Raw genomic sequence first — 27,098 nt, 5'->3', positions numbered from 1 at the left:
TTTAGCGTATTCAAAAATGTATAGACCTTGACAGACTAATATTTTGAAAAGCAATAACACACTTTGTTAAGAACTCGTTTTCTTTTCACTTTTTAAAAAAATTAAAAGACATTCAACCCTCGTATTGCATACTTTCCTAAAACTTAAAAATATTCTGCCTGATTTATAAAAAAAAACAATGAAATTCCAAGGTGGAAGGAGTGTGCCGCCCATGTCGATATTTTTACCTAAATCTATAAATACCTAACCCAATTACGAGAACGATTCGAAATCGGAAAACATTTTATTTTATCGTTTACTAGATCCGCTCCGAAGGATGTACTTGTACATGCGACAGGATGTTTGATTGGTTATCCGATCGAAGGTAGAAAATCGGATATTGGTTAGGTATTTATAGGACGGGAAGAAAAACGCAAAAAAATCGCGAGTTTACTAATAGTGTTGGTGTCAAACGTGTATATTTTCTACCGTTAACAACATTTTATTTTTATTTTATACTTTTTCCAAACATGGTCTATCCATCATAGCCTGTTTTGATCGATTGGTTAATAGTTTACAGTAATTTATCATCAAAATTGACTCCACAGTCCATAATTGACCCTTGATGTGCCAATTAGCCTTTCCCATTCATTCCTCTTTCGCGTTTTCACCTTGCAGTTCCTAGTTTCGAGTGTTTTCAGATGTCCCTTTTATTCAACATTTTGTTGGGCAATGATTTTTGTTGCTTCGGAAGATTTCATGCGCTCCACATGAACTATCATCGCATTTCAAACTTAACCAGTTTTATCAATTTAGACTCTCCTTAATTTAGTACTTAGTATACAGTGGAACTTGGTTATAGCGTCATTGAAGGGTCCAGTAAAAAAATGACGCTATATCAGAGTGACGTTATAAAAGAGGTAGAAAAAAAATTAAATTTTAACAAGGCAACATTTTATTACAGCATTATTTATTATTACGGCTGTATTTAGGAGAAAAAAATTATGAAATAAAATATCATGTATATGAAACTTACATTTTTTATGAAAAAATCAGTTATTTTCTTCTGCACAACCTTTTCCGAACAATAAAGGTTTTTTTTGGGTCTGAGCTGCTTCTTTGGTAGTTGTGGATGCCTCCCTGAACTGGTAAAACCTGGATATGGTCTTAGCAGCTCTCATTGCTTCTTAGATTGTAGGACAATCAACGCCGTCTTCTTTTTCTTCTTCTTCATTATCTTCATCAAGATCCATTTCCACATTTTGAACTTGTTCCACAATTTCTTTATCACTTAAAACTTGAAATGTTTCTACCTGATCGTCTACTGAAATCTAGGAGTCAAGATCAGATCCAAACTCTCTCTGTATACATTAAATTTTTGTATCCACTCTGACAAAGGCATTTGTCAGAGGGATAGAGAACATTGGGAGAAACTACAGTCAATTTAGCTTGACGAAAATACTTACAAATTGTCACTCTGCGCATTGTCTAAAAACTGTACTGCATCAAGGATGGTTATGTTCACGGGTTCCCCATTGTCCATACAATAAATCATCCTTTTCAAAAGCTATTTCCGATAATAGCACTTTAAACTTCTTATGACTCCTTGGTCTATAGGCTAAAAGATACTCGTACAGTTGACTAGTAAGAAAACTAAGTTGATATTGGTCAAATTAAGTTTGGCATGGGCTGTTGTCAACAGCTTTCAACTAAGAGAAGAATTTTTCTTTTTTTTTTTTTTTTTTGAAGAATTTTTCTTTTTTTTTTCTTAATGTAATGTAATTCGAAATTGTTACGTTGTAATTTTCCTTCTTGTTACGTCAATACAGTACCTTATTAACTGTTTCTTGTATGGCGTTTTCGAATGTCTTCCAATACATCTTGCGTCTGCTGCACCTTCTGTGATACGTCTAAAAAAATTGTGCTATTGATAACTATTTCCAAATTTCTGAATAGAAATATCTGAAATACATATATATTATGCTCTAAATACTATTTTATTGAAGCACAGTAGATTTTGATCTGTCTATTTGTATGGTTCACGCATTGTAAACTTTGACATTTACTACGTCTTAAATGTCTATTCGATGTCATAGGCGGGTACATTTTGTTCTATCTAAAGCACAATGTGTCTAAAAGATCGTTATTCATGGCCTATAACCTACATGATTCATAAAATTGATCTAAATGCATTTGAATTGCTAAAACTGCGGTTGACATCTCTCGTTATCGCGCATGTTATTAATTTTAAGGAAACCAGTGAAATCATTACTTCACCACAATATTATTTGTAGTTTACTGATCTTTTTCCTATTTAATTTACATAAACTGCGACCTCTGGAACCTAAACATCCTGCAATTACCTATCCCTGCGGCTAAAGGTATATAGATTACGCATATTGCCTGTGGCAATGAATCAGTCAAGCTTTCCTCTGATAAGACAACAGTTTATCTTTTTTTAGATGCTGTAAACAAAGAGATTCTGCGGCCAGGTGACACTCATAATTGCGTGATAAATAGCAGAAGTAGATTGTGGCAATTTTACATGAAATATAAATATCATTTCATATAGCAGAAAATGAAAATATTTACACTTTTAATTGCGATGTATTTAAAACTTCTATAGAAAAGTGTTACTACTTATTAGGCATCAGATTTTGTTATATTAAAGTTAGGCATTTTGAGTAACCTTCGCAAATAAATTAGATTGTAACAACTATTGTATTTATTGTTGGTTTAATTGATTGTGTAATAACTCTTGTATTTATTGTTGATTTAATTGATTGTTTTATTGTTGTAATTTTGTAAGATTTTGACGTTTTGTTTTCTTTTTAGCCTCTCCTCTTACAAATGGCACAATCAAAGAAGAAGATCTCACCCCTACCACGCCAGAATACTTTATTAAATGTCCACAATGCCAGAAAGGATGCCAGACCTTCCAAGCGCTCAAAGAGCACATGGAATGTGCCCATATGGACCTTTCCAGTGTATCTGAAGCTAGCGGTATGACCGTTCCCAACGCCGTATCCCCAACTCCGTCGTTGGCAGGTACCGGAGGTCCTTTTGGGTGTTCTCAATGTACGACTACCTTTAGCTCAAAGGACCAATTAGAAAAGCACGAATTGCTGCATTCACCAAATGCACAAGTAGTAAGTTAGTTTTTATTTTGTTTTAACTAGTACTGTATCATATTTTATCTACACTCTTACGTTATTGATAGCTATAAGTATGTACATATTCCTACTAAAAATATTTAGAAAAAGCAATATCAAGTCAACTCGTGCAATAAAAATAGCTTCTTCTTCTTTAAGTTCCATCTTCTATCGAAGGTTGGAAATCATCATGACTATGCGGACTCTGTTGACTGCCGCTCTAAAAAGTTCTGCACTACTGCATTCAAACTATTCCCTTAAGTTCTTAAGCCAGGATATTCTTCGTCTTCCCACATTTCGCTTCCCTCTGATTTTGCCTTGCATAATAAGTTGTAATAATGCGTATTTTTGCCCTCTCATCAGATGTCCTAAGTACTCAAGTTTTCGTCTATTGATAGTTAATATTATTTCCGCCTCATTTCCTATCCTTCTAGTTACTTCCACGTTTGACATTCTTTGAATCCATGATATTCGTAGGATTCTTCTGTAACACCAAAATTCAAACGCGGCCAACTTATTCAGATGGACTTGTTTTAGTGTCCACGCTTCCAAGCCTTAAAGAAGAGTAGAGAACACGTAACATCGAAGCATTCTCAGGCGTAGTTCTAACCTTATATCCCGACAACAAAGAAACTTTTTAAGTTTAATGAATGATGCACGTGCTATTTCAATGCGTGTCGTAATTTCTTTGGTTTGGTCTACATCTGATGTTATCCATGTTTCTAAGTATTTATAGTTATTAACACTCTCAATTGCAGTATCTTCAATAGTCAGTTGGATATTTGCATTGCAGATGTAGTCATGATCATGCATTTAGTTTTCTTTAAATTAATCTTCAGTCCGTACTCATGACAGCGTTCATTAAGGCGTTGCATTACGTTTTGTAAATCATTGTTGTTATTTGTCAATATTACTGTATCGTCTGCAAAACGTAAGTTATTCAAAACTTCTCCATTGATAGATATACCTTCTATTGAGTCTGAGGGCGCTTTTAGAAATACCGCTTCACTGTAGACATTGAAAAGTAGTGGGGACAGCACGCAACCCTGGCGGACTCCTCTCTGTATTTTGATATTTTGGGTGTACTGGTTATCAACTCTTACCTTGGCAGTTTGATTCCAATATAAATTAGATATAATTTTCATATCACGACTGTCAATATTTTTGCTTTTTAATATATCTACAAGCTTTTTATGTTGAACCTTATCAAATGCCTTTTCAAAGTCTACAAAACATACATCCGCCACTACATCCTTACAAAGGAGAAAATATTGAGGAGGAGGAATAAGGGTATTTATAGTAATGTCTGTACGATGAATTAGAATTTTATGAAAGATCAGATACTTGGTTTTCTTGGTACTAGTATCTCTATTCGTATTCTCTAGTAAAAGTTCTCTTCCGAAGTTCTTGCCAACAGCCCAGCATCGTCTGCATATCCTATGTTATTTATTACTTCCCTCTTAACGTTTATTCCTTCATTTGCTTTTGGATAAACTGTCTAGCAAAGGGCGTTCACTACAGACGTTGAAGAGTATTGGCGATAATATGCATCCCTGTCTCACTCCATGTGCTATTCTTATTACGTCTGAAATTTTTTTACGTTTAAGGAACAGTGGTTACAATCGCCAATTTTCTATTTGATCTTCTTTACCAACAACACAATAACACTATCCGATCGATTAAAATAACCATTAAAATTATATCAAAATCACGTCTTTCCAACCTTGTAAAATAATTGGATGTTGCATACAATATCATTTACATTTTATGATGCTGGTGATGAATCAAAATTATTATAGACAAGCGCGTACGCGTCCTTCTATCGGTTTTGATGCAATTGCAACGCCTCCAAGGTTACAATTATTAATTAATGAGGAAGAATGCCTCCTTTTTTATTAACAAAAGGACAAACCGGAGATTTTGTTATGAAATTACCCAATTATTTTGCTTATTTCAACGACAACATTCTTACTTCTAGGTATTGTTTAATTTTGATCAGTAGTAAATTCTATATTTCTAGATAGTACGACACTATTATTAGATTTACTTAATTACTATAATTACTATATAACTTGTTAAAATATGTGTTGTATACGAGACAGTGGAATTAGATTATTTAGATTATATTCACGTCATTTTTGTCCCTATTTTGAAAAATTAAACAAATATAAATTAAAACGAAGCATTTTATTTGCTATAAATCTAAATGCTACATTTGACAAAATCAAATCTACTTATTTTATTTGAAGAAGTTGAAGTACTCTTGAAGTACTTTTCGGTACACTTTTTTTTGGTTTCACAGAATTTTGTATTTTTATATACTCTTTTTCTTCTTCCTTCTTATATCTAGGCTTTAAAGACTGTTTCTTCTTCAATATTAGCCTCTCAAATTGTTTAAATTATCTCATCATCTTTTTATTAGTCTGCCAATACTTCTTCCTCCATTTGGTGGCTTATCTCGTGCTATTCATACTATCCTATCCTCTGCTAGTCTACTAATGTGTTCGTTCCACTCCTGTTTCCGTTTTGTCACCCATCCATTTATGTCTTCTATATTGCAGGCTCTTCTTATGTTTTCGCTTTTCTCCCTATCCAACAGACTTTTCCCTGATATTCGTCGAAGTATTTTCATTTCTGTTGTTTCTAGTAGTCGTCGCGTTTTAGATGTGTCAGGTCTTGTCTCCGTCGTGTATGTTAATATAGGTCTAATTGCTGCCTTATAGATTCTTGTTGTTGTTTGTGTCTTGTCTGAACAAACACCTAGTTCTTCCTGATTGTCTCATTAAGAGATCCCGCCGCTTTACTTGCTTTTAAGCTTTTTTGTCGTACTTCTTCTTCAACATCTCCCTAACTAGTTATGTCTATTCCCAGATATCTAAACCTTGCTTCCTGCTTTATTATTTTTTGGTTTTTTCTGCTGATATTATCATATTGTATTTCTTGTCTGTTGTATGCTAATTTTTGGAGCACGTCTTTGGTCCCGGCGATTAATGTGGCGTCGTCTGCATAACATAATATTTGGATTTCTTTGTTCCCCATTCTGTAACCGTGGCCTTTTTTATATACTCATGAGTGTCAATTCGAATATATATTAAAAACTTCTAAAAATTGTAGTGATGAACTGTTTTCCGTCCACATCTCAGCTGGTAACTCTGACTTTTCAGGAATATATTTTTCCACCAAGTAGCCATCAAACTGTTATATGGCTTGATGTTGTGCTGGTAATATCTCACTAAAGTCTAAAGCAAAACATTCACCTACGCCTAATGGATCTAGGAAAGGTAGAAAAAACATATACCTAAAGTATTGCCCGACGTCAATGTCTTTTGAATACTCAGTAGCCAGCCCAAGTTTTTGAATTTTTCCCAAACATGATTCTCCGTGATAAAATCTACATCCTTTTACGAAATCGTCATACACAATATTGGGACTAAAATTTCGGTTCAATTTTTGACACTCCATCTTTAAACAATTTAATGCAGTCACATATGAATTTGCTAACTTAATGGAAAGCAAAAAAATGCCAACGGCACATAGTATCCATTTTCGCGTCCATGAACTATAAATAGTTAAGTAAAAATTTTTTCAAAATCAACAAATTTTTGTACCGGATCATTGTTTAATAAAAATTGTTCTTTTTGATTGTTCGTCACTTCCACGGAGTTCAATGAGTCATGTACTTCCTGCACGCACTTTGGAATTTTGGGATATCGTTTATAAGTCCTGAAACGATGTTATGTCCTACACCAGAAACTAAACCCTTTTAAAGAAGAAAACAGACTAGAAATCCTCTCAAGTCTGAGGGATCATCAATATTTTTTTATAATAGGCCAAAATGCCACTGAACCCTCTAAAAATCATAAGAACGATTCAAGAAAGTTTACCACTCCTACCCCGGCTTCTTCCTAAAACACCGAGAGGTTTCCTCCTCCTCGTAAGGTTGGGGGGAGGGGGAAATCAATTTACTAAGAATCTGTACGCTGTAGAAAGAAATGTTTTAAATAAAAAATGTAGCTGAGATAACTCTGAACAAAAATGTTTATTATCACTTTTTGTGTAGAATGAACCGTTCACTCATAAACAACGCTTGAAGCGACCGGCGATTTTGAATGATGGTTACGCGCGCAAAATCAATTTTAAATAAAATTTTTATAACTCAACGGTAAAAAATCGATATCTTTTGATCAGAGTGCCCTATCGACAAAAATCAAAATACGTTTTATAGGTGAAGAATGTAGATTTCTTATGCACTTTTTTTATTTTGCCGCAAATGAAGTCAGTTTATATAAAGATGTTAAATAAATAAACCTAATCTTTAAAACCTGTAACGTGAAATTTCGATTTTCAGTTTTGGCCACAAATATGAGGCATTTGAAATACAAACTGCCAAATCTCTGACGACTGGAATGATATTGATATTCGTAAATTTATACTTACAAACAATAACTTCAATTAAGAAAAAAATATAATATTTAATTTGATACTACTTTTAAATTGGAAACACAGTAATTAAGTATGATTAATGATCTTTAAAATGTAATACTTAAACAAGTATTAATTCTTAATTATGTACAACAACGAAACACACGTGTAGCATATTTTAATACGTACTAAAGTGCAACTATCGATATTAAAAGTGCATTGATGGTAGAATCTTAAAGAACATCATTATACTAAAACGTATAAAAATCAGAGCAACTTACATATAAATATCTTTCTTATGTAGTATAATCTCTTTCACTTGATCCCTTGATGAGCTATTATTGTAACCAATAGTTTTTTTGAGAGGGTAAGGTGGTGTTTGTACCCTTAGGATGATGATCAAATCTCCCATTCTCCCAATTCTGTTTGTTTTTTGCGATTCAAACATTTAAAAATGGTAGCGCCCATTTTTTGTGAACAATTGTTGGTTTCCTTTTCATTTTTGTTAATATATTTCGCAAGTTCCCACCCCTCGTCTACAACGACTGAGCAACGATGCCTTCGAGTTACAAAGCAAATCAGTGTCCCGAGCCTACTTCCTAGTAGTTCGGTTCACTGTGTGTGGTACAAGCTAGACATATTGCTGTGATAAAATATTAAACCTTATATAGTAACTCGAAAATAATTTTTAACGAAAGGGAATGACTGGCATTGCTTCATAAACTTAACTGCTACTTATGATACTGTTAACAATCAAATATGGTTAATAAAAGTGTTTCATGTGATGATGGATTTTGATTTGATGTGTTATTTAAAATGCATTCTTCAAAATCGTCGGTTTACCGACGTTTTAATGTATAATATGTAGAGTGGTTACTTCCGAGCCATTCTGGAACAAGACGCTTTATCTATTTTGATGATATGGTATTGCCTGTCCAGGGAAAATGTTTTAAAGAAATAGTAAATAAATTGTCGGATAAACTAGAAGAGTTAACACAGTACTGTAACAATCACTTTCTAAAACGAAACCTTTAAAAAACTCTTACCACCTAAACAACCAATATGCTAGGAAAAAGTTGGACATAACAAGGGAAGGTGGGTATGTAAATATATGGAACATTGCAAAGAATCAAAATACCTTCGATCGAGCTCTTGTATTGCTACTGCCAAGATACAAAACCAAATCGATATAATTCGGTTCACAGTAATAATAAAAGGTTCACAGAATGACAAATGTGACTGTGGCGAAATACAGAACCTTGAGCATCTATTTTTTATCAGTAGGCCTACAGATAACATTCTAGTACATTCTAGTGTGTATTGAGTAATTGACTTATTATTATGTAAAGTCGGCTTCATCAAATAATTGCTTATTACATCCAAACGAAGAGGAATCACCAACGATTCTTGAAGTTAAAGATGCAGTTAAAAAACTAGCACGAAACAAATCACCCGGAATAGATAATCTCCCAGCTGAAGTATCTAAAGAAGGTGGCCATGATAACATAATGGCATTACAGCAGCTTATAAAAGAAATATGGACACAGAAATTCCTCCCCAATGATTGGAATATTGGAATATTTTGCACCATACACAAAAAAGGAGATGATATCTTTAAATGCTCTAACCACAGAGGAATTACTGTTCTACCTGGGAGTGCTCCTTAACACTGAAAATAATACCACCGCAAAGATAAGCCGCAGAATTTGCACGGCCAAGAGATGCTATTTTGGGCTCAATCTCCTGAAATCCACAACTACATCGAAAAAGAAAACTCTACAAAACAATAATACGCCCAGTCCTAACATATGGTTCAGAGACCTGGACTCTAACAAAAAATAATGAAAACATGTTGGATATTTCGAAAGAAAAGTACTAAGCCAAATCTATGAAGTAGTGAATGACAATGGAGTGTGGAGAAGATGATACAACTTTGAACTTTATAGAATATACCAGGAACCAGATATCATAAAACATATTAAGATAAGACGTCTGAGGTGGATAGAGCATGTAATGCGGATGGAACAAAGTGACCCAACTAGAAAAACGCTCCTTGATAGACCCATTAATCAGAGAAGAAGAGAAAGAAAAGACAAGAAACAGGGTTCCTTGATAACATCGATGTAGACGTGAAAAATATGGGAATACGTGCTTGGAGGAGGAAGCCGATGAATAGGGACTACTGAAGAGAAGTTCTTGATGAGACTAGGCTAGGACCCACGAAGAGTTGTAAAGCCAGAATGATGATGATATCCGAACGACTGAGGTGTCTCAGTGAGAAGCGATTTTGAGCACATATTAGTTTATAGGTACTTTACTTACAGACAGCCAATGAAAAGGCCACTCAAATGCCGAAATATTAGCAGTTTAAGATTTAAATACCTTCGGACACGGAAAGTTGGTAAGTTCAAAAATAGCGACAATAGAACAAAAAGAAATAGTTTGTTTTTATACAGTTAACAATTGTGAAATATCGGGCTACAAAATTAGATAAAAAGCACAAAGAAAAAAAAGAAAAATGGAGAAAATCCTATAAATTAGGAAAAGAGAAAAATATGCTAATATATAAATAAAGAAAAAAATATAAGCCTGATAAGAACCCCATTGAGATATCAAGAAATAGGAACGCAGAAAATTTGCATGAGTTTAAATGAGCCAGTTATTCTTTTGGTGTTTCATAAATGTTTGATGATGTAAAGCCGAGTCCAGAGAATGTTGCATGTTGAAACTGTAACTTACTCAAATGTGGAAGTACCAATAAGACTATAAATTATGTATGTGAGTCCATCGAAATTTTGAAATGGACTGAGCGAATACATGAATATTAGTAAAGTTAAAAATATTTCAAAAATATGTAAAGAAAATTGTTCTTATCTTCCATTTACTTTGGCTAGCCTGTTAATTTTTTGAATGTGATGTTTGAACCATTATTTTTGTTAAAAAATCTCATTTTAATTTTAATGTTTTAGACTAAAAAAACATAACAAATCGTTTAGACCAAAACTTTGAAAATAATTAGGTGATGCGTATTGAAATAAAATGATTTGGCGGATTTCACACACATATTTTAGTCATGAGTCAGTACAAAGTCTGAGGTCGCACGAGAAAAATTGGTCGGGAATGCATCTTGAAGCAGATAGGTTCGCGTTAATTACTTTAACAAGTGAGGTTAAATGAAAAAAGTCGTCAATTATTAATAAGGGGCAATTTTTGACACAGCTGTGACTATGGGAGGACAAAACAATTGTACTTCGCGTTGTGTGTGTACATTAACGGTAAAGTTAACGTTAAAATGTTACGTAAACACAACAATTGACCTGGGCCCCTATAACCTCTACATTAATACGAGTCAAACATTAATCAAGCCAAGAAATTTAAAATTCTATACAATTAAGAGCAACGAGTGACTTCTGACACTAATAAAATTGAATCGTGAAAGTGTTTGGCCGAGAGAATATTAGTAATGAAACGTTTGCAGTCATAGATTGATTCGATAACGAGTCTTTGTGCTTCTCTTAATAAACCTTTGTTTAATAACATTCCGAGAAATGTATTCCATTTATGCGATCAAAGGCGGTAGACTCCGACGAACCGTGTTTTATCCACATTTACTGAAACTATAAGTGATACACATTTCGATGTTCCTAGCTATAAATATTTTTATTATCCTGAGAAGTATTAGCATAGCCATTGTGAAACTAAATAACAGATAATAAGTTAGTAAAAACGGAAATTATCTTCGAATTTGTCTTTTAAATCACTGGTAAAGATTTCTACCGCTTCGTTTACACAATAAAATAAAAGTTAAACTTCATTTCTTTTCTTATATTGTTTGCATAACGCTACATCATATTTTTGACAAATGAGATTGGTCCTCTCCTATTTCTTGTTTTAACTATAGTTATCACATCAGTAAGTGTCTTTGGTTGGTAGATGATAACCCACATCAACAAGATTTGGCCTTTTTGACTTGCCAACTTAACCATAATTTGGTGAATAAACCGAAAAGTTGATCAGTTAACTGACTTCTGTATTAGATATGTGTGAGAGTTGCTTCGCAAGGGTCATTTTCAAGATAAAAATACTTTTCCAGGATGTATTATAGATGTAATTCCGACTTTTTGAAAGATGGAACATCCACATGGTGCTTGTTACTATTTACTTTAAAATCTGTCTCTATTAGATCAGTATATAAAGGTTGTGTCTTCTTAGTACAAATCTTTTCGGCAGAATAATCTTGATCCAAAACTGAATCTTCATCACTGCTAGCTGGGAAATTCAAAGTTAAATGAGTTTGTTGATGATATTTCTTCTTCTTCTTTTGGCATCATAACCCTGGATGGGTCTTTGCCTGTCTGGCTATGTCCTTCCATTCAGATCTCTCTTGTGCCCTTCTTCTCCATTGTCTTATGTTCATTGTTTTCAGGTCGTCTTCCACGTCATCCAACCATCTCGTTTTGGGCCTTCCTTTTTTTTTCGCCTTCCTATGGGCTTCCATTGTAACATTTTCTTTGTTGTTTTTGCATCGTTTTGTCTCTGCACATGTCCCAGCCATGACAGTCTTTGACTTTTCACAAATCTTACAATGTCATAACCTTCATTTAACTCATTAACCTCGTCGTTTCTCCTGATTCTCCATGTGCCATCTTCCTCTTGTACCGGGCCGTATACTTTCCTCAGTATTTTTCTCTCGAATGTCCTGAGTTGGGCTTCATCTTTTTTCGTCATTACCCAAGTTTCACATTCATAGGTTACTACGGGTCTAATCAGTGTTCTTTAGATAGTCATTTTGGTTCTTTTGTCTAATAATTTCGATGTCATCAATCTTTTATTAGCGTAGTATGTACGATTTCCGCTGGAAATACGTGCATTAATTTCGCTACTTACGGAGTTCTTCTGATTGATTTCTGTGCCGAGATATGTAAAGGCATCCATTCGTTCGATAGTATAGTTGTCTATTGTGATATTATTTTTATTGTCAGTTATTCTTTTGACTGTCATATACTTCGTTTATTTTGAGACCTCTTTTTCTTGCTTCAGGATCAATTTGTTTGAACACTTCCATTAGTCGTGGCTTATTCCTACTAATGATGGCTACATCGTCTGCATATGCAGTAATTTGTACTGATTTGGTGTTTATATGGCCGGTTATATTGGTTTTTCTGATGACTGCCTCAAGAACTAGGTCGAATAGCATGGTTGATAGGGCATCTCCCTGTCTTACTCCCATGTTGATGTTAAACAGGGGAGTCAGTTCTCCATCTACTCTGACTGCGGCTTTTGAACCCTGCAACGTCATTTTTATGAGGCTGATGTATTTCTTAGGTATACCTAGACTACAAAGGTCTTCCAGCATTCTGTCTCTTTTCACACTATCAAACGCCTGTTTAAAGACTTTATACATATTATATAGGTCTATGTCGTATTCATAAGCTTTTTCTTGTATCGTTCTTAGTATGAATATGTTGATGATATTTAGATTTGTTTAATTTTGAAGCAATATTTGACCTTTAACTAGTAGCAATATTTGTTCTTGAATTAGATCGAATGCTGCACTTAGCTGAAGAGGGTACAAGTAAAATATTGTCTTCTGAATCAGAATCACCTCCATCGTAGGACAAGCATTAATTAATTATCCGAATCGGTAACATCCAGACCATTCTTTGGTGCGGTAGTTTTTACAGTCAGTTGGTGAAGCTAATGAACCTTGGTGAAAATAGATACCGCATTGTTCCGGTTGGTACATATGTCGATCTTGGTCAGACATGGACTAAAGCATACTTTTAGCGTTTACCGACCGTGGGAAAAAGCGGCATCCATTGATGTTTGCACTTGCTCAGGTGTTCGAGTGACGTCACGCTCACTGACAAGTCAAGTTTTTTTTTTGTCTCATGTCACCTTCTTCTATTCACTATCCACAGGCCTCCATTCTTTAGGGCTTTACTAATGACGGCGAATCGTCAAAGTTTGTTTGCTTCTATTAAAATTACATCTTTTCCCGATGCTTTCCGGTGCTGCAAAATTGAAGAATTTAAACACTAGAGCATTTTTGCTTTGTTTTTACGGGTACACCCAAACTATCAAATGAAAATGGCGAAATCACTGAAACGTTTGAATAATATTAAATTATTTTATTGATCCCAGACCGATAAAACCAGGAATTTTGCCTAAAATTGTATTTAAAATTCAGGGTCAGGAAATAACAAACGTGAGATATATCACTTGTTGTGAATATTTCTTCTCCTGTCACAGAAAAGCTAACTTTTTGATGTTAATTTTAGAATAAACTAAAAATTTGAATTATCATTTAATTAACGTATCTTTACAAAAAGATTCTTGTTTTGTATTCGTTTCTATATTGTTCCGCCTTTCGTTTAGATATTTACATCATATAATAATTATTGTCTTATCAAAAACCGTTTATAAATGAACAAATCAGCGTACGCAAGAAATATCACGACGTATCAGGAAATATTGAACTCTTGAACTTTTTTCCTCAAAACAGAAACAGACATTAATAATGTTTTTACCGAGACCGATAACCTCTCTTTTTCTCAATAGAAGGACTAGAAAAGTGATTTGTTATCGGTAGAAGTTAATTTAAAACGTAGGTATATTATTTAATGGAGATTATGACATGGGAAAAACTAAATATGATTATTAAAAACGTGAAGATTGTGAAAAAACCAATCTTTTGTTAGTTTAAAAAAGTCAACGGTTATCGCTTTGTTTATGTTTCTGGTAAAAAATATGTGTCATGAAAGCACCTAAGATAGCAGACCGGTTGAAATCTGAAACTTTACTTCTGCAGTATAAGCATTTTAAACAGGTATACCTATAGGTAGAAAACCGCTTATGTTACAACTTTTTTTCTTAAAGGTGACCGATTACGTGAGATAAAACGATTTTTAAAAGTCGACGTTGTTTATTGAGATTTGTACGGGTCGTTCTCGTGTGGTATTTTGATAATCCGGCTTGTCAGTCGTTATAACAATAAATAAAAAAATATATAAATAGAAGCCAAAAATAATTTGTAGGAACACCTACGGTTCATTGACATTATAATCGTGTTTTTGATGTATGTATTTGATTTTGCAAGTCCAATATAAAAGGAAAAAACTGTAACTTAAACAGCGAAAGGAGAAGTATTCGTAATATCTGCACCTATAGAAATTATGGAAAGAGAAAGTTTATTATAAATTGTGCTCCATAGAAAGATATGTAATAAATTATCAAATTTGAAACACAAATTAAAATGCGACTATGTCGACACAAATTTTCGCATTCGCTGATGATATCGTTATAGTTGCCAGAAGTAGGAGACATGTAGTGCTTCTCCTTTTGGTGCTCGTTTCGAATATGAATATTGGCGATCATTCTGGCTATAATTATTATTTTATTAACTGATCTTCTTTATGTGCCGTCTTCTACCGAAGGTTGGCGACCATCAAACGATAGGTTTCTCTGTTTTGTGCCGCATGTATTAAGTTTGCAGCTTCTGGTATTTGACACTATTCTCTCAAGTTTCTCAGCCAGGATTTCTTCTTTCTGCCCAAACCTCTTCTACCTTCAATCTTGCCTTCCACGATAAGCTGTAGCAGACTGCACTTATCATTACGGAACACATGGCCCAGTTATGACGCTTTCCTCCTTTTAACAGTTGTTAACAATTCCACCTCTTTACCCATTCGTCTTAATACCTCTGTGTTGGTCACTCCGTCTGTACAAGGTATTCTCAGTATGCGTCGATACAGCCACATTTCTAGAGCCGCTAACTTCTTTATAGTTGCTGCTGTTAACATCCACCCTTCAACTCCGTAAAGTAGCGTAGAGAGTACGCAGCATTTCGTGGCGCGCCATCGGAGGTTAACGCTTAGGTGGCGGTTGCTTAACTGATGCTTTAAATAGATTTGTTGTTGTTGTGGAGAACCATTTTCTCGGGTTTTTTAACCATAATGTTACGAAAGACTTATCCCATATAGGAAAAGTCCGTTGACGAAAAAGATAGTGAAGTTTGAAACGTCAAAAAATTATAATGATATAGTTGTCAGTTAGTTATATTGTATTGTCATATTGTTGGTGTTGAATAAAGTTAATTTTCAAGAAGTGTAACATTGGTGACAGCGGTGGGATAAAGAAATATTTAGCAGTTGTTAATGGTAAATACAAGATCCACTGAGTTTGACAAAGAAATGGATACGTCCGGACCCCCTGCATGGTTTTTAAAAATGAAAGAAGATGAAGAGAAGCGTAGACAAGAAGAGAAAGCGGAAAATGAGAAGCGTAGGCAAGAAGAGGAAGAGGAGAAGGAGAGGCGTAAAAAAATAGAGGTAGAAATCATAGATGGTTTATCCAAAATTCACGAAAATTTTCAGTTAGAGATAAGTCAAATCACTAGTAGAATAGATAAGTTAGAAGAAAACCAAAAGAATTTTGAAAATAAAATAGAACAACAACAAAATGATTTGAAATCTAATTTACAAATACAAATAGTTGAGTTAGAAAAAAAGATTAATACACAAGCTTCTTTACCTAATGTTTCAGTAACTAACGTCGAATCTAAACAAACAGCTTCATCACCTTCCATAATTGAACCAGGTACAATTATAACTAGTAAATTTTTAAAACCACCCACATTCGATGGTCAGACAGCATGGGAAACTTATCGTTTTCAATTTGAAGCTGCAGCTAGAGCAAATGGCTGGAATGAAAAAGAAATGGCAGCTTCTTTGGTGGTGTCGCTTAGAGGACAGGCAGGAACCGTTTTGCAATTCCTTCCCCAAGATGCACCCAGTTATACCTCTCTCGTTGAAGCTTTAGAGACAAGATATGGCCAACAGCATCTAAAGCAGGTTTTCCAGAGTCAGCTAAAAATTCGATATCAAAAACATAACGAAAGCCTGCAAGAATTTGAAGCCGACATTAAAAGATTATTGCACTTGGCATACCCTTAGGCACCTAAAGATTTTCTGGAACAAATTGGAATACCTACAGACATTCATAGATGGACTACAGGATGTTGAAATGCAACAAGCTCTCCGATTACAACATCACAAATCGCTAAATGGAGCACTAGTCTCAGCCCAGGAGTATGAAGCGGCAAAAAGCATTTCCAGATCTCGCCCAAAATTAAGAGAAATAAGATTTCAAGAAAATGAAGAAATCACAACCGCAGATAACCAACAACCTATTTTATCCCAAATTTTAAACATACTGCAAAATCTTCAACAAAAACCTCGAAATGAAAACAGAAGATGTTTTAATTGCGGGAGAATAGGACATTTTCAAAACAATTGCAGAAGCCGATCCCAAACAAGGAGAGAACATCCAAAGAATGAGGCTAGTAGGTCGCCTAGATCGACATCCAGAAGCCCATCACATAGTCCTATTAGAAATACTAGTAGAGATAGGTCTCTAAGAAATCGATCTCCCACAACTGGCCACAGATACGCAAACAATAGCCAGGGAAACGAATAAAAGTCGACACTAAGGGGCGGGCGTCGGCTGTATCTAATAAAAGCCCCCAAATTCACACTTATACTTTACATAAAAATGAACAGAATTTATTACTTAAGGGCTACGTTGAGAATCAAAAATGCACCTTTATTATTGATACCGGTGCAACCAGATCCTTTATTCGAACCGGATTTCTGAATGAGAAACTACAAACCACTAAAACAAACTTAGTTCTTGAAACAGCTTCAGGCCACACTATTCCAATTCCAAAACACTGAGTAAGAATCCCACACGTAAGAAAGGACTTTGTCCGAAACTTCTACGAAACTGGGAAGGCCCGTACACCGTCCTGCAGAAAATAAATGATCTAATCTATCGCATCCAGTTTTCAGCTAGAAGTAAACCCAAGGTAGTTCATATCGAGAGACTAGCTCCATACCATGGAACTGATCCACCTCGTTGGCTTCAATCGATTCCCGATAGTCCAGTTATTCGAGGCGAATAACTATAAAAGAGGAAGCAGTGTTACGAAAGATTTATCCCACATAGGAAAAGTCCGTTGACGAAAAAGATAGTGAAGTTTGAAGCGTCAAAAAAATTATAATGATATAGTTGTCAGTTAGTTATATTGTATTGTCATATTGTTGGTGTTGAATAAAGTTAATTTTCAAGAAGTGTAACAATAATATTCTTCTTCTCACAATTCCTCGCTTTCCGAATACTTTGCCTTGAAGGATTATTTTCAGTAATCTGTATTTAGTTCCGTTTCTCAAACTAGCCAATCTTTTGGATCCTTTTATCATAGATATTATTGAAAATTTTACATAGTATTCTTAAAGATTCATCATCAAGAAGTTTAAGAAATTCAGACTGTACTCCGTCTGGTCCTGGAACTCTCCCTTCTTTTAGTGAAATTATGGCTGCTCTTATTTCTGCCACTAGTATAGGTGGTCCTGTTTCCTTAGGTATTGGGGACTGGTTCTCCCTCTCTTCAACAAATAAATTTCGTATATAATTTATCCAGGTATTTATCAATACTGTATTTGTCCACGATTACCTCTCCATTGTCATTAACAAGTTTACTTACTCTTACCTTTTTATGCAAGTTGATGTCGTATTTACTTTTTAGAATTTCGATTTCTTGGTCTTTTTTCTCCAGTTCTTTCTGTTTGGCTTCTCTGATGTTTTTCTGTATATCTCGTTGTAATGTTTTATACATAGAGTTAAGCGGGCTTTCCATTTCTGCAACTGCGCATGCATAATAGCCGCATGCAGCGGCCGCACAATAGAGGCATGAATACGCAAGAAGAGAGACATGCAGAAAATCAGTGCGCACGAGGTGGTTGCAATTGTGTGCGTGTCTTCCGATCTGATAGCGGAAGACATATGCATCTATCTGCCTTTTAGATGGCCTTTTAGTTAGTTTTTATGATCGTACATTTGGTACCTAATTTACTATTCCTATAATATATTAATTAATAATTTAGGTGACGAATGAATTATCAATGTATACATCTTTTGAGTTTGACCGGAAACAAGTTCTAAAATCACCCATCATCCTGTTTCTCTTTGATACAATCTAACATCTCAATCATATTAACAACAAACCTGCCTTTGCTTACTCGAGTTTTCTCATTAATCGATTTGTATTCGTCTCGACATTCCGAGAAATGTTTTTATCAACTCGTAGCAGAGACCACTTGATGTATCTTAAAATACCACCTTTTTTGCCATGAAAGGTAAAGTTACCAGTGAGCGCACATTGAGGCAATTAAATATCACATAAACAAACGAGCAGAGTGGTTTATAAAAAAACTACCGATCTATGTACTTTATTATGACTAATGCAAACAGTTGCTATAACTTTCATTTAAATCAGTCATTCAGTCCTCCCATTGTACCAACGCTAACACAGCGGCGTCACATATTCTTCCTACCATATGTCGGAATATATCGATGGCTTTCCGTATTACTATTTTTTCTTCTCTTTTACTACTTTTTTTTTGTTATTTTATTTCAGTGAACGAGCGATTTGCTTAGTATCGATGTTGCTTTTTAAATTCTTTTCCCTATTACTATTTTTCCTTCTTTTAATTTTTTCTTTTTTCTTTTATTTGATTGACATTAATTTTAATCATATCATGATAGTTAGCTTTTAGCAATCTCCGATTGGACTTATGGAACTAATTTTATTTCATGTGAATGACACTGATAGGCTTTATTTTTAAAATATCCCTATTTATGGTCTTCCATCAGTATAAAATACAGATATATTTAACAGATAAATCCAAACGAGACGTGAATCCAGAATTAGATTGACAGAATTTATGTGGACGTCTTCATGAAGTGCATTGTTCCAATAACTTAAATTTCTGAACGTTTTAGGGTTTTAGATGCTGAGTCTGTGTTGTTTAGAGTGATCTTCTTTAGATGTATATATAGAGGGGCAAAATGTAACATTACTTGTAAGGCTGCAGTGGACCACGAGCTCACTGGACCCACTATTCCCATACAATTAACTGGGTTATTGTCTTTTTCTGCATTTTTTTGCTTCAACAAAATAGCACAACGTATATTATTATATGGTTTGCAATTGTTATGTTTAACTAGGTTATTGTAGGTTTCAAAATGAATCTTCTTCTGCAGCCTTAAGTAATCCAACTTTGGACATAGGCCTCCCCGAAATCAATCCAGTGTTTGCTATTTTGCGCCACTTGCTTTCAGTTCAGAGTGTCCTTCGATCTTCTTAATGTCATCAGCCCATCTCATTTGTGATCTTCCTCTGCTTCTTTTATCCTTCAGTCGGGCATTGTGTCCTGTCCGTCTTCCAGTCCAAGTGTCAATAGCTTTGGTGAGATAACATCTCCCTGACGAACTCCTCTGTTAATTGGTATAATTTTGGTTTTCGCATCTATTTGTATATTCATTGAAGCTATTGTATTCATTGTAAATATTATGTATGAGCATTCTGTATCGGGAGTATATCCTGCAGTGGTTCCTAGCTCTCTCTATTGCCCAAAGTTCTATGGAGTCGAATGCCTTTTCATAATCAACGAAGCCAATGTATAAGTGATATTCATTGGCTTTCAAAATAAATGTCGCCACAAAATGAATCTACGGCTTGTTACTGTAGTAATGGCATTTACTTTAGTATTCCAACTATGTGGCAGTCAACTTATTTTTTCCCTTCCAGCTCAGATTTTTGTAGTGATAATTACCTAAGTTAATGTAAAATATTCTACTGCTATCAAAATCAAATTGCAACATCAAACTGAACAATATTTTTTTTATTTACAAAAATTCGCTTTAACCCTTTCGTGCATGATTTTTTTTTAACTCTTTTAGGTGTTTTCGGTTTAGGCCTCATCAAAAGTGGTCGTCCTCTTTTTTTATTGATTTTTTTCTATAGCTAAAAGAACTTCAGCAATTTCTGCGTGTAAGTGCACCAAATCTAAGATTCTTTGCTTTGGTACTTGCAAATTTGTTGCTTGCCTGCTATATTCTAGCCAGGCATTCATACAGGCTAAATATATACCATGTGTGGAACATTTGCAACGTCCATTTGCGTCCTAAACAATGTTAGTAAGAAATTGAATTTGTTAACACCTCCCATTGACAAATTGTAATCCTTTATTACCTGTGGCCTATTTATTTCTATATAGCTCTTGTTTGTTTTGTCCCATCGTTTACACTTGTCGATCGTCCCAATTCCTATATAATTTGATGCCATTATTACAGGTTTGTTATCAAACCACTTTGTCATAATTACCTTCCCATCATTGCTGATTATTTCTTTTGTAGTCCATGGTTTTTGATTATTTTATCAGCAGCGAAGCTAGGGCTACTGAATCTATTTTGTCGTACAGTACAAATGGCAGAGATATTTTTTGGCACAGAGTTTGTAACAACCAATAACTGGTGAAATAATTATCAAAATATACTTTGCAATTATCTTCTGTGATGCGATCACACAGCTTCAAAACGACAGCTGCGCCTTGCCCGAAAACTGTCATTTGTGTTTGGTCCAATTCCGTTTTAGCTTCCTGATAAATTATAAAATCAAAGATCTGACCACTTACCGTCCACCGCAAATTGCAAATATTTTTATTCCCCATGGATTTGGTTTGTTTTTTTATATATTGCTTCACATTGAGTGATCCTTTAAACTGCTCCATTTGTTCATCAATTGCAGGTTTGTCTCCAATGGAAGTGACAGCAAACGGGCGCGTATTGTTTCGTACAATGGACGAACTTTCCAAAACCTGTCCAGATGCTCAACGGCTCCATTTGTTTATCAATTGACAGATTTGTCTCAAATGGAACTGACAGCAAACGGGCGCGTATTGTTTCGTACAATGGACGAACTTTCCAAAACCTGTCCAGATGCTCAACGTCATCCATTGTATCCACAAATTGTAAAGTTTGCCTCAAGGAGTAAAATCTATTTATAGACATACTCTCAACAATTTTGGGCACTCGTAATTTTGCATCCCAATAAAATTGGATTCGAGGATAATGTAAATTTCCCATAAGTATATGTATACCAACGATAATTTGCATTTCCTCTACAGTCGTTGGAAAAAATCGTATTTGGTTCTGTACAGCATACAGGTTTGTAAACTTTGCCATACGTGCAAGCAAATCTCTTGTAAAGTACTTGCAGAAGATAGCTTAGGGGCCCTCCAATTCTACAACTGGCGTTACATCTTATACAAACAACTGGCTCGGTGGAGTGAGATCATTCTTAGGGGTGAGATGATTATTTATAATGTAATCATGAACTCTGATCTTTCCTTCAGAAAATGCCCGAAAAGTGCTTGGTCCTTCAGCGACCACAGGGCCCACAGTCTTCTTCTTCAGTTTCTACTGAAAATAAATAATGATTAGTTCTTTCTATTACTTCAAAATAAATATTTTTACTTTCCAAATCTTCAAATTGCTGCTCGGAAGCATCAATGTCATCACTGTCGTCTGACATATATTCAATATCTGAAAGATTTTCTATTATCTTGAGCAGCTGCTCATAGGTCAAAGGTCGTTTTAAGTCAATCTTAGCTACTGAAATATTACAAATATGTTTATTTAAACAAGTACTATGAATGGACTAGGTTATATTTACCTACTCTAGAAGAATCCCTTTACTCACACAGTCCACAAGTGAGGACGACTGCGTATTCCACAAAAATGCACCATTTCAAACATAAAAATAATTAAAATTAAAAAAAAAATAAAAATAATTTTTACAAAGTATGGGTGAGTCATCTAGTCTATAGAGCGTTTCACGTTAAGAAAATAACATTAGGCTTATGGAGATCAGTGTTGCCAAAACTCTCAGGCATGCGGTTTACTAGATTGTCGATATATTTTTCGAATTTCCATTTTCAATTAACATTTAACTGTAAAGTCAGAATAACAACTGAAGAACCACAAAGCCTTATTATCCTTATGTAGTCTCAGAGAACGACATAAAATCGCTGACATACGCACACCGTATTATTTTAAGTTGCAATTAGTAATTAGATATACGCATTTCAAGCGGTCCGTTTATTTGCTTTTAAATATTTAATAGCCGGCAAAGTGCATGATTTAACTAAGCAATATGTTCTACTGATTTCTATGATTCATGGTATATGACATTCTTACCGAAAAACAAATAAACTGTCGTTACTATAATTAAAATAAGATAAAATAAAATTATCTTTTGTAAATACTATTTATTTAATTAAAATCATTTTCCCTACTTTTCATTTCTTGTTTTGAATGGACACTTTTGGTCAATTACGTTAAAAAACAATTATTTAATTCATGTCTGTGAAAACGAAAATACAAATTATACAACCCTGAATCGTGCTTGTGTTCATCGTGGCATCGCTGCGCTTCTATCGTCCATAAGAAATACATGGCCCTATCTCCGCAATGTTATTTTCTTAACGTGGAACGCTGTATAGAAATAAATTACTGTTCTTTGCGCGGTATAGATGTGTGCACAGTGGCCAGAATCTTACTAAAACTTTTCCGATCGTTTCTTCTACTTGCCAACAGATGGGGTCTAGTGCACGAATAAGGAATATTTAGAGGTCCCCTAACGTGGACAACATGAGCAAACAGTGTTATTATTATAATTTCGTATAACTGAGCGCTTAGAAATGTGTCCACATTTGTGGATGACGTGAGCGAAAGGGTTAACCTTATAAGGTTATTAGCGGAGTGGTAACAGCTAACTACACTTTGCTTAACTTAAACTAAAAACAAAAGTAGGTTATCGCTAGTGTTATTTAAATTTAAAATGTCTTTAAGACTAAGTGTGTTTGGTACATGGTATTTAATTCTGTGACGATTGAACTTTGTAAATAAATATGAGTTTAAAAGAAAAAAAATAAACGTAAAAAGGTTTAATAAGGCTGAACACTGAACACTTTATTATTGTGCTTTATACTCCTAATTAACTTTTGTGGCGCCTCTGCCTTCAAAACAATTGAACAAAGAACAGAAAACTGTGCGCATCATTACGAACATCACCACACCGCATCTCATGTAAGTGAACTCTTTCACACGCTCCGTATTTCACACATGTGGCGTTTCTTCTTTTTTTTTGTTATTATTTTTTCGAGCCCGCCTGTCAGCTATAGAGTCGGATATCTTTCGGCCACTCCGCTGGGTGCGATAATTAAAGCTCTTATTTCAAGATATGAAATGTGTAAGGCGTAAAAATAGATCTCTACCGGCTCCATTACTTTTTGCCTCCTCCTTTCTTTTAATGTTATATAAAAGTGTGAAGGAATATTGTAAGATGATGCTAGGCTAGGAAATCATCGTGTCTGAATATATTGGCCAACTTGATTAGTTTACTTTCATTTTTAACAATCAGTTTTTTGCGGTAGAAACAAATTACTTATGTTTACTAACCTTTTGGATTTAATGAGTATTTTTTATATATTGAACTCTTTCTGTAGTTTGCTAATTTGTCTTTAAATCCGCAAATAAATCAAGAGTTTAATGTTAAAAAACAGACTTATGCTCCGTTAAGGGCATAGGCACAAAATGTCACTTGTCAAAATGTTCAGTCGAAATGTTCTCTTCGAATTCTGAGAAAACTAATAAGTATATTTGAAAAATTTAAACCCAAAATGAAAGACTACGTTATTACCGAGGGCCGAAAGTCCCTGAAAACTTCCATAATGTTTAATTTAATAAGTTACAAGGTGAAAATAAAAGAGAAAATTTAGTGTGACATTTAATTTCAAATATTTCATTCAAAAGAAACTTTTTGGTTATTTTAAGGGTCTTTCGGCCCTTGGTAATAATATAATCTTTCATTCTGCGTTTAAATTTTTCAAAAATGGTTATTAGTTTTGCTTTGAATGGTCGTAGAAACCACTATCCAAAAAGGATTCCTTTAAAAATGAGTCGTCCATGATGCCAAAGATAAAGTGTTAAAAATAAAGATTTCAAAAACTGAATTCATAAATTCACTTCTGGTTCTAATCATCGAAAATTGATGATTTCTAAAAATTTTTACTAGTTTTGAGATATTTAAGGTTAAAGTTTTTTGAATAATTAAAATTCCTTGTACATTAGCTACGATCGTACATAGTATTATTATATTATTAAAGGATCAGAAAATTATTATACCTACACAAATTTTCAAAAAAATAACCAATTCAGCTTTATTTTGAAAAAAGCACTTGGACCCTTCTTATTCTTAACGGTCAACCAATTATTATCTGGACTAAAATGTATCCGTAGAATCTTTGCAGGAAAAAAGGTGAATTTAAAAAAATGTTTGTTTATAACTTTATTGGATAAATTGTTTATTTATAATATGAAACGCTAAAATAAAAAAAATCGACATAAATATCTTTCCATTAAGCAAGTTTCATTCATAATCAGAGTCCAGCTCTGCTCTATCTTCCATGTCTTCGCCAAACTTATTTTACTGCGATGCCGACTCCAACGTTTCAGTTTTTTCTTGAAATCCTTCTTCAGACACTTCATTGACTCAACTTCGTTGACTCAACTTCGTTGAGTGGGCAGGGGTTTGCTGAAGATCAAAACTGATTACGTTCGTATCTACAGATGCTTTGTATTTTTCACTATCTTGTTTTTCGATTGTTTTAGTCATCTTTGCTTTCCGTTGATGAAGCTCTTGATCAAATTTGGCTATTTCTAGACAGTTCTATAGACATTTCGTCTGATTCAGACGCCTTATTATCTTTAGAGTTTTTGATATCATATAAAATTACCTTCCAGCATAAACTTTCACTACCAAATCAATTCAAAGTGTTATAAAATTCCAAAATTCTAAAAGTCTACGGAGTACTAACATTCGATAAAAGGTTGACTTTTGCTTACCCTATTAATAAGACTCTCTCTGCTCTTAATAGATCAATAGGATTTATCCTGAGAAATAAAAATATTAACATACTAGTATAGGCAATCCTTATTATAAAATTTTCATATAAGCAGTGTTGAGTCAACGAAAATTTTTGCAATATTACATTTTAAGAAAACTGGCTGTTTTTCTAATGCATTTTGATGATTCTTTTCAATTAAATGAATTTCTGTCAATAAGAAGTCTTTTCAGCATTTTATTTTCATACAATTGACCTGTAAGAAAATTATTAATATCATCGAACTCCCGTTTGCCAAATGTGCAGAAATTACAATTTAATCAGTTCTATATCTTTGACTGTAATGTCAGTTATATAGTCAGTAATGTCAGTTAATAGTTAGGTAATAATTAGGTAATAATAGTTAGTAATGTCAGTTATTTCTATAATAATAGAAAAGAGTGTTGAATATAACAAGCCATTAGTCATGATATTTGTAGACTACGAAAAAGCTTTCGATACAAAAGTCATCAAAATATGTTAAAAGCCTTAACAGAGTGCCGTATAGATCATCGCTATATAAACATGATAAAATACATTATCAAAATGGGACAGCAAGTGTGAAACTGGCAGATAAACAGACCAACGTATTTAAAATAAAACGTGGAGTGCAACAGGGAGACACAATTTCGCCAAAATTGTTTACAACATTATTAGAGCATATGTTTAAGAACGCAAATCTGAGTGAAAAAGGAATAAATGTCAATGGAGAAATGCTTAGTCATTTGAGGTTTGCTGACGATATTGTCCTTTTTGCTGACAGAATCGATGATGCAGTATCGCAACTGGAGAAACTATACCTAGCCTCCCTACAAGTAGGATTAAAAATCAACCACACAAAAACACAAATCATGACAAATCTTGTGTTAAGCGAAAAGATTTCAATAAATGGCATACATATTGAAGAAACCACCTCATATAAGTACTGTCCTAAGTAAGGACATGAGATACGCATAAGAAGAGATAATCAAACGTGCGAACTAAGCCGCCGCATAGGACTCACTTGGGTGCCATTCGGCAAGCTAAGCTATGTTCTTAAATCAGAACTGCCTATGTGTCTTAAAAGAAAAGTCTTTGATCAGTGCGTGTTGCCAGTACTTACATATGGTGCAGAGACATTAACACTAACCAAGAAAGTAAGAAATAAAATTTGTGTTACCCAAAGAGCCATGGAACGATCGATGTTAGGCATTTCTCGTAGGGATCGGATCACGAACAAGGAAATAAGACGGAGAACAGGAGTGACAGATGCCATAGAAAGAATTATGACCCTTAAGTAGAACTGGGCGGGCACATAGCTAGAATGTCGGATGACAGATGGACACAGCGAATAATACAGTGGAGACCGAGACAAGAAGCACATCGAAGTAGAGGTCGTCCACCAACAAGATGGTCTGATGACATAAAACGGATCGACAAAAATTGGATGCAAACAGCGCAAAACAGAAATACATGGAAAAGACTGAGGGAGACCTATATCCAGCAGTGGATAGATCCGGGTTAAATGATGATGATGATGAATGTCAGTTAAATATTAAGAGCAGATTTTAGATAGACAGAGAAATAACTGTCTATCTATCTAATACTTTCAATTTCATAACTTAACAAATTCTGCTTTGGAATACCTAATACATTTCATGTTACTATTTTATGTTTCGATGTTGTTAAAACTAATTAATTTAATAATTGTATATGTCTC

The 27,098-nt window shown here is 34.3% G+C and overlaps 1 protein-coding gene across 5 annotated transcripts in view; it reads left to right on the top strand.

Annotated features, from left to right (window-relative positions):
• The window catches only part of zfh1 (Zn finger homeodomain 1), a 557,667-nt gene that overhangs the window by 510,946 nt on the left and 19,623 nt on the right, over positions 1-27,098 (top strand). For all 5 annotated transcript variants that reach the window (XM_072533083.1, XM_072533087.1, XM_072533084.1 and 2 more), the window contains exon 2: positions 2,815-3,128. In XM_072533083.1, the coding sequence (XP_072389184.1) occupies positions 2,815-3,128 (314 nt within the window). The remainder of the gene's footprint in view (positions 1-2,814; positions 3,129-27,098) is intronic.

This window comes from Diabrotica undecimpunctata, chromosome 5 (genome assembly GCF_040954645.1).
Source record: "Diabrotica undecimpunctata isolate CICGRU chromosome 5, icDiaUnde3, whole genome shotgun sequence".
NCBI lineage: Eukaryota > Metazoa > Arthropoda > Insecta > Coleoptera > Chrysomelidae > Diabrotica > Diabrotica undecimpunctata.
This window is presented reverse-complemented; position numbering and strand designations above follow the sequence as displayed.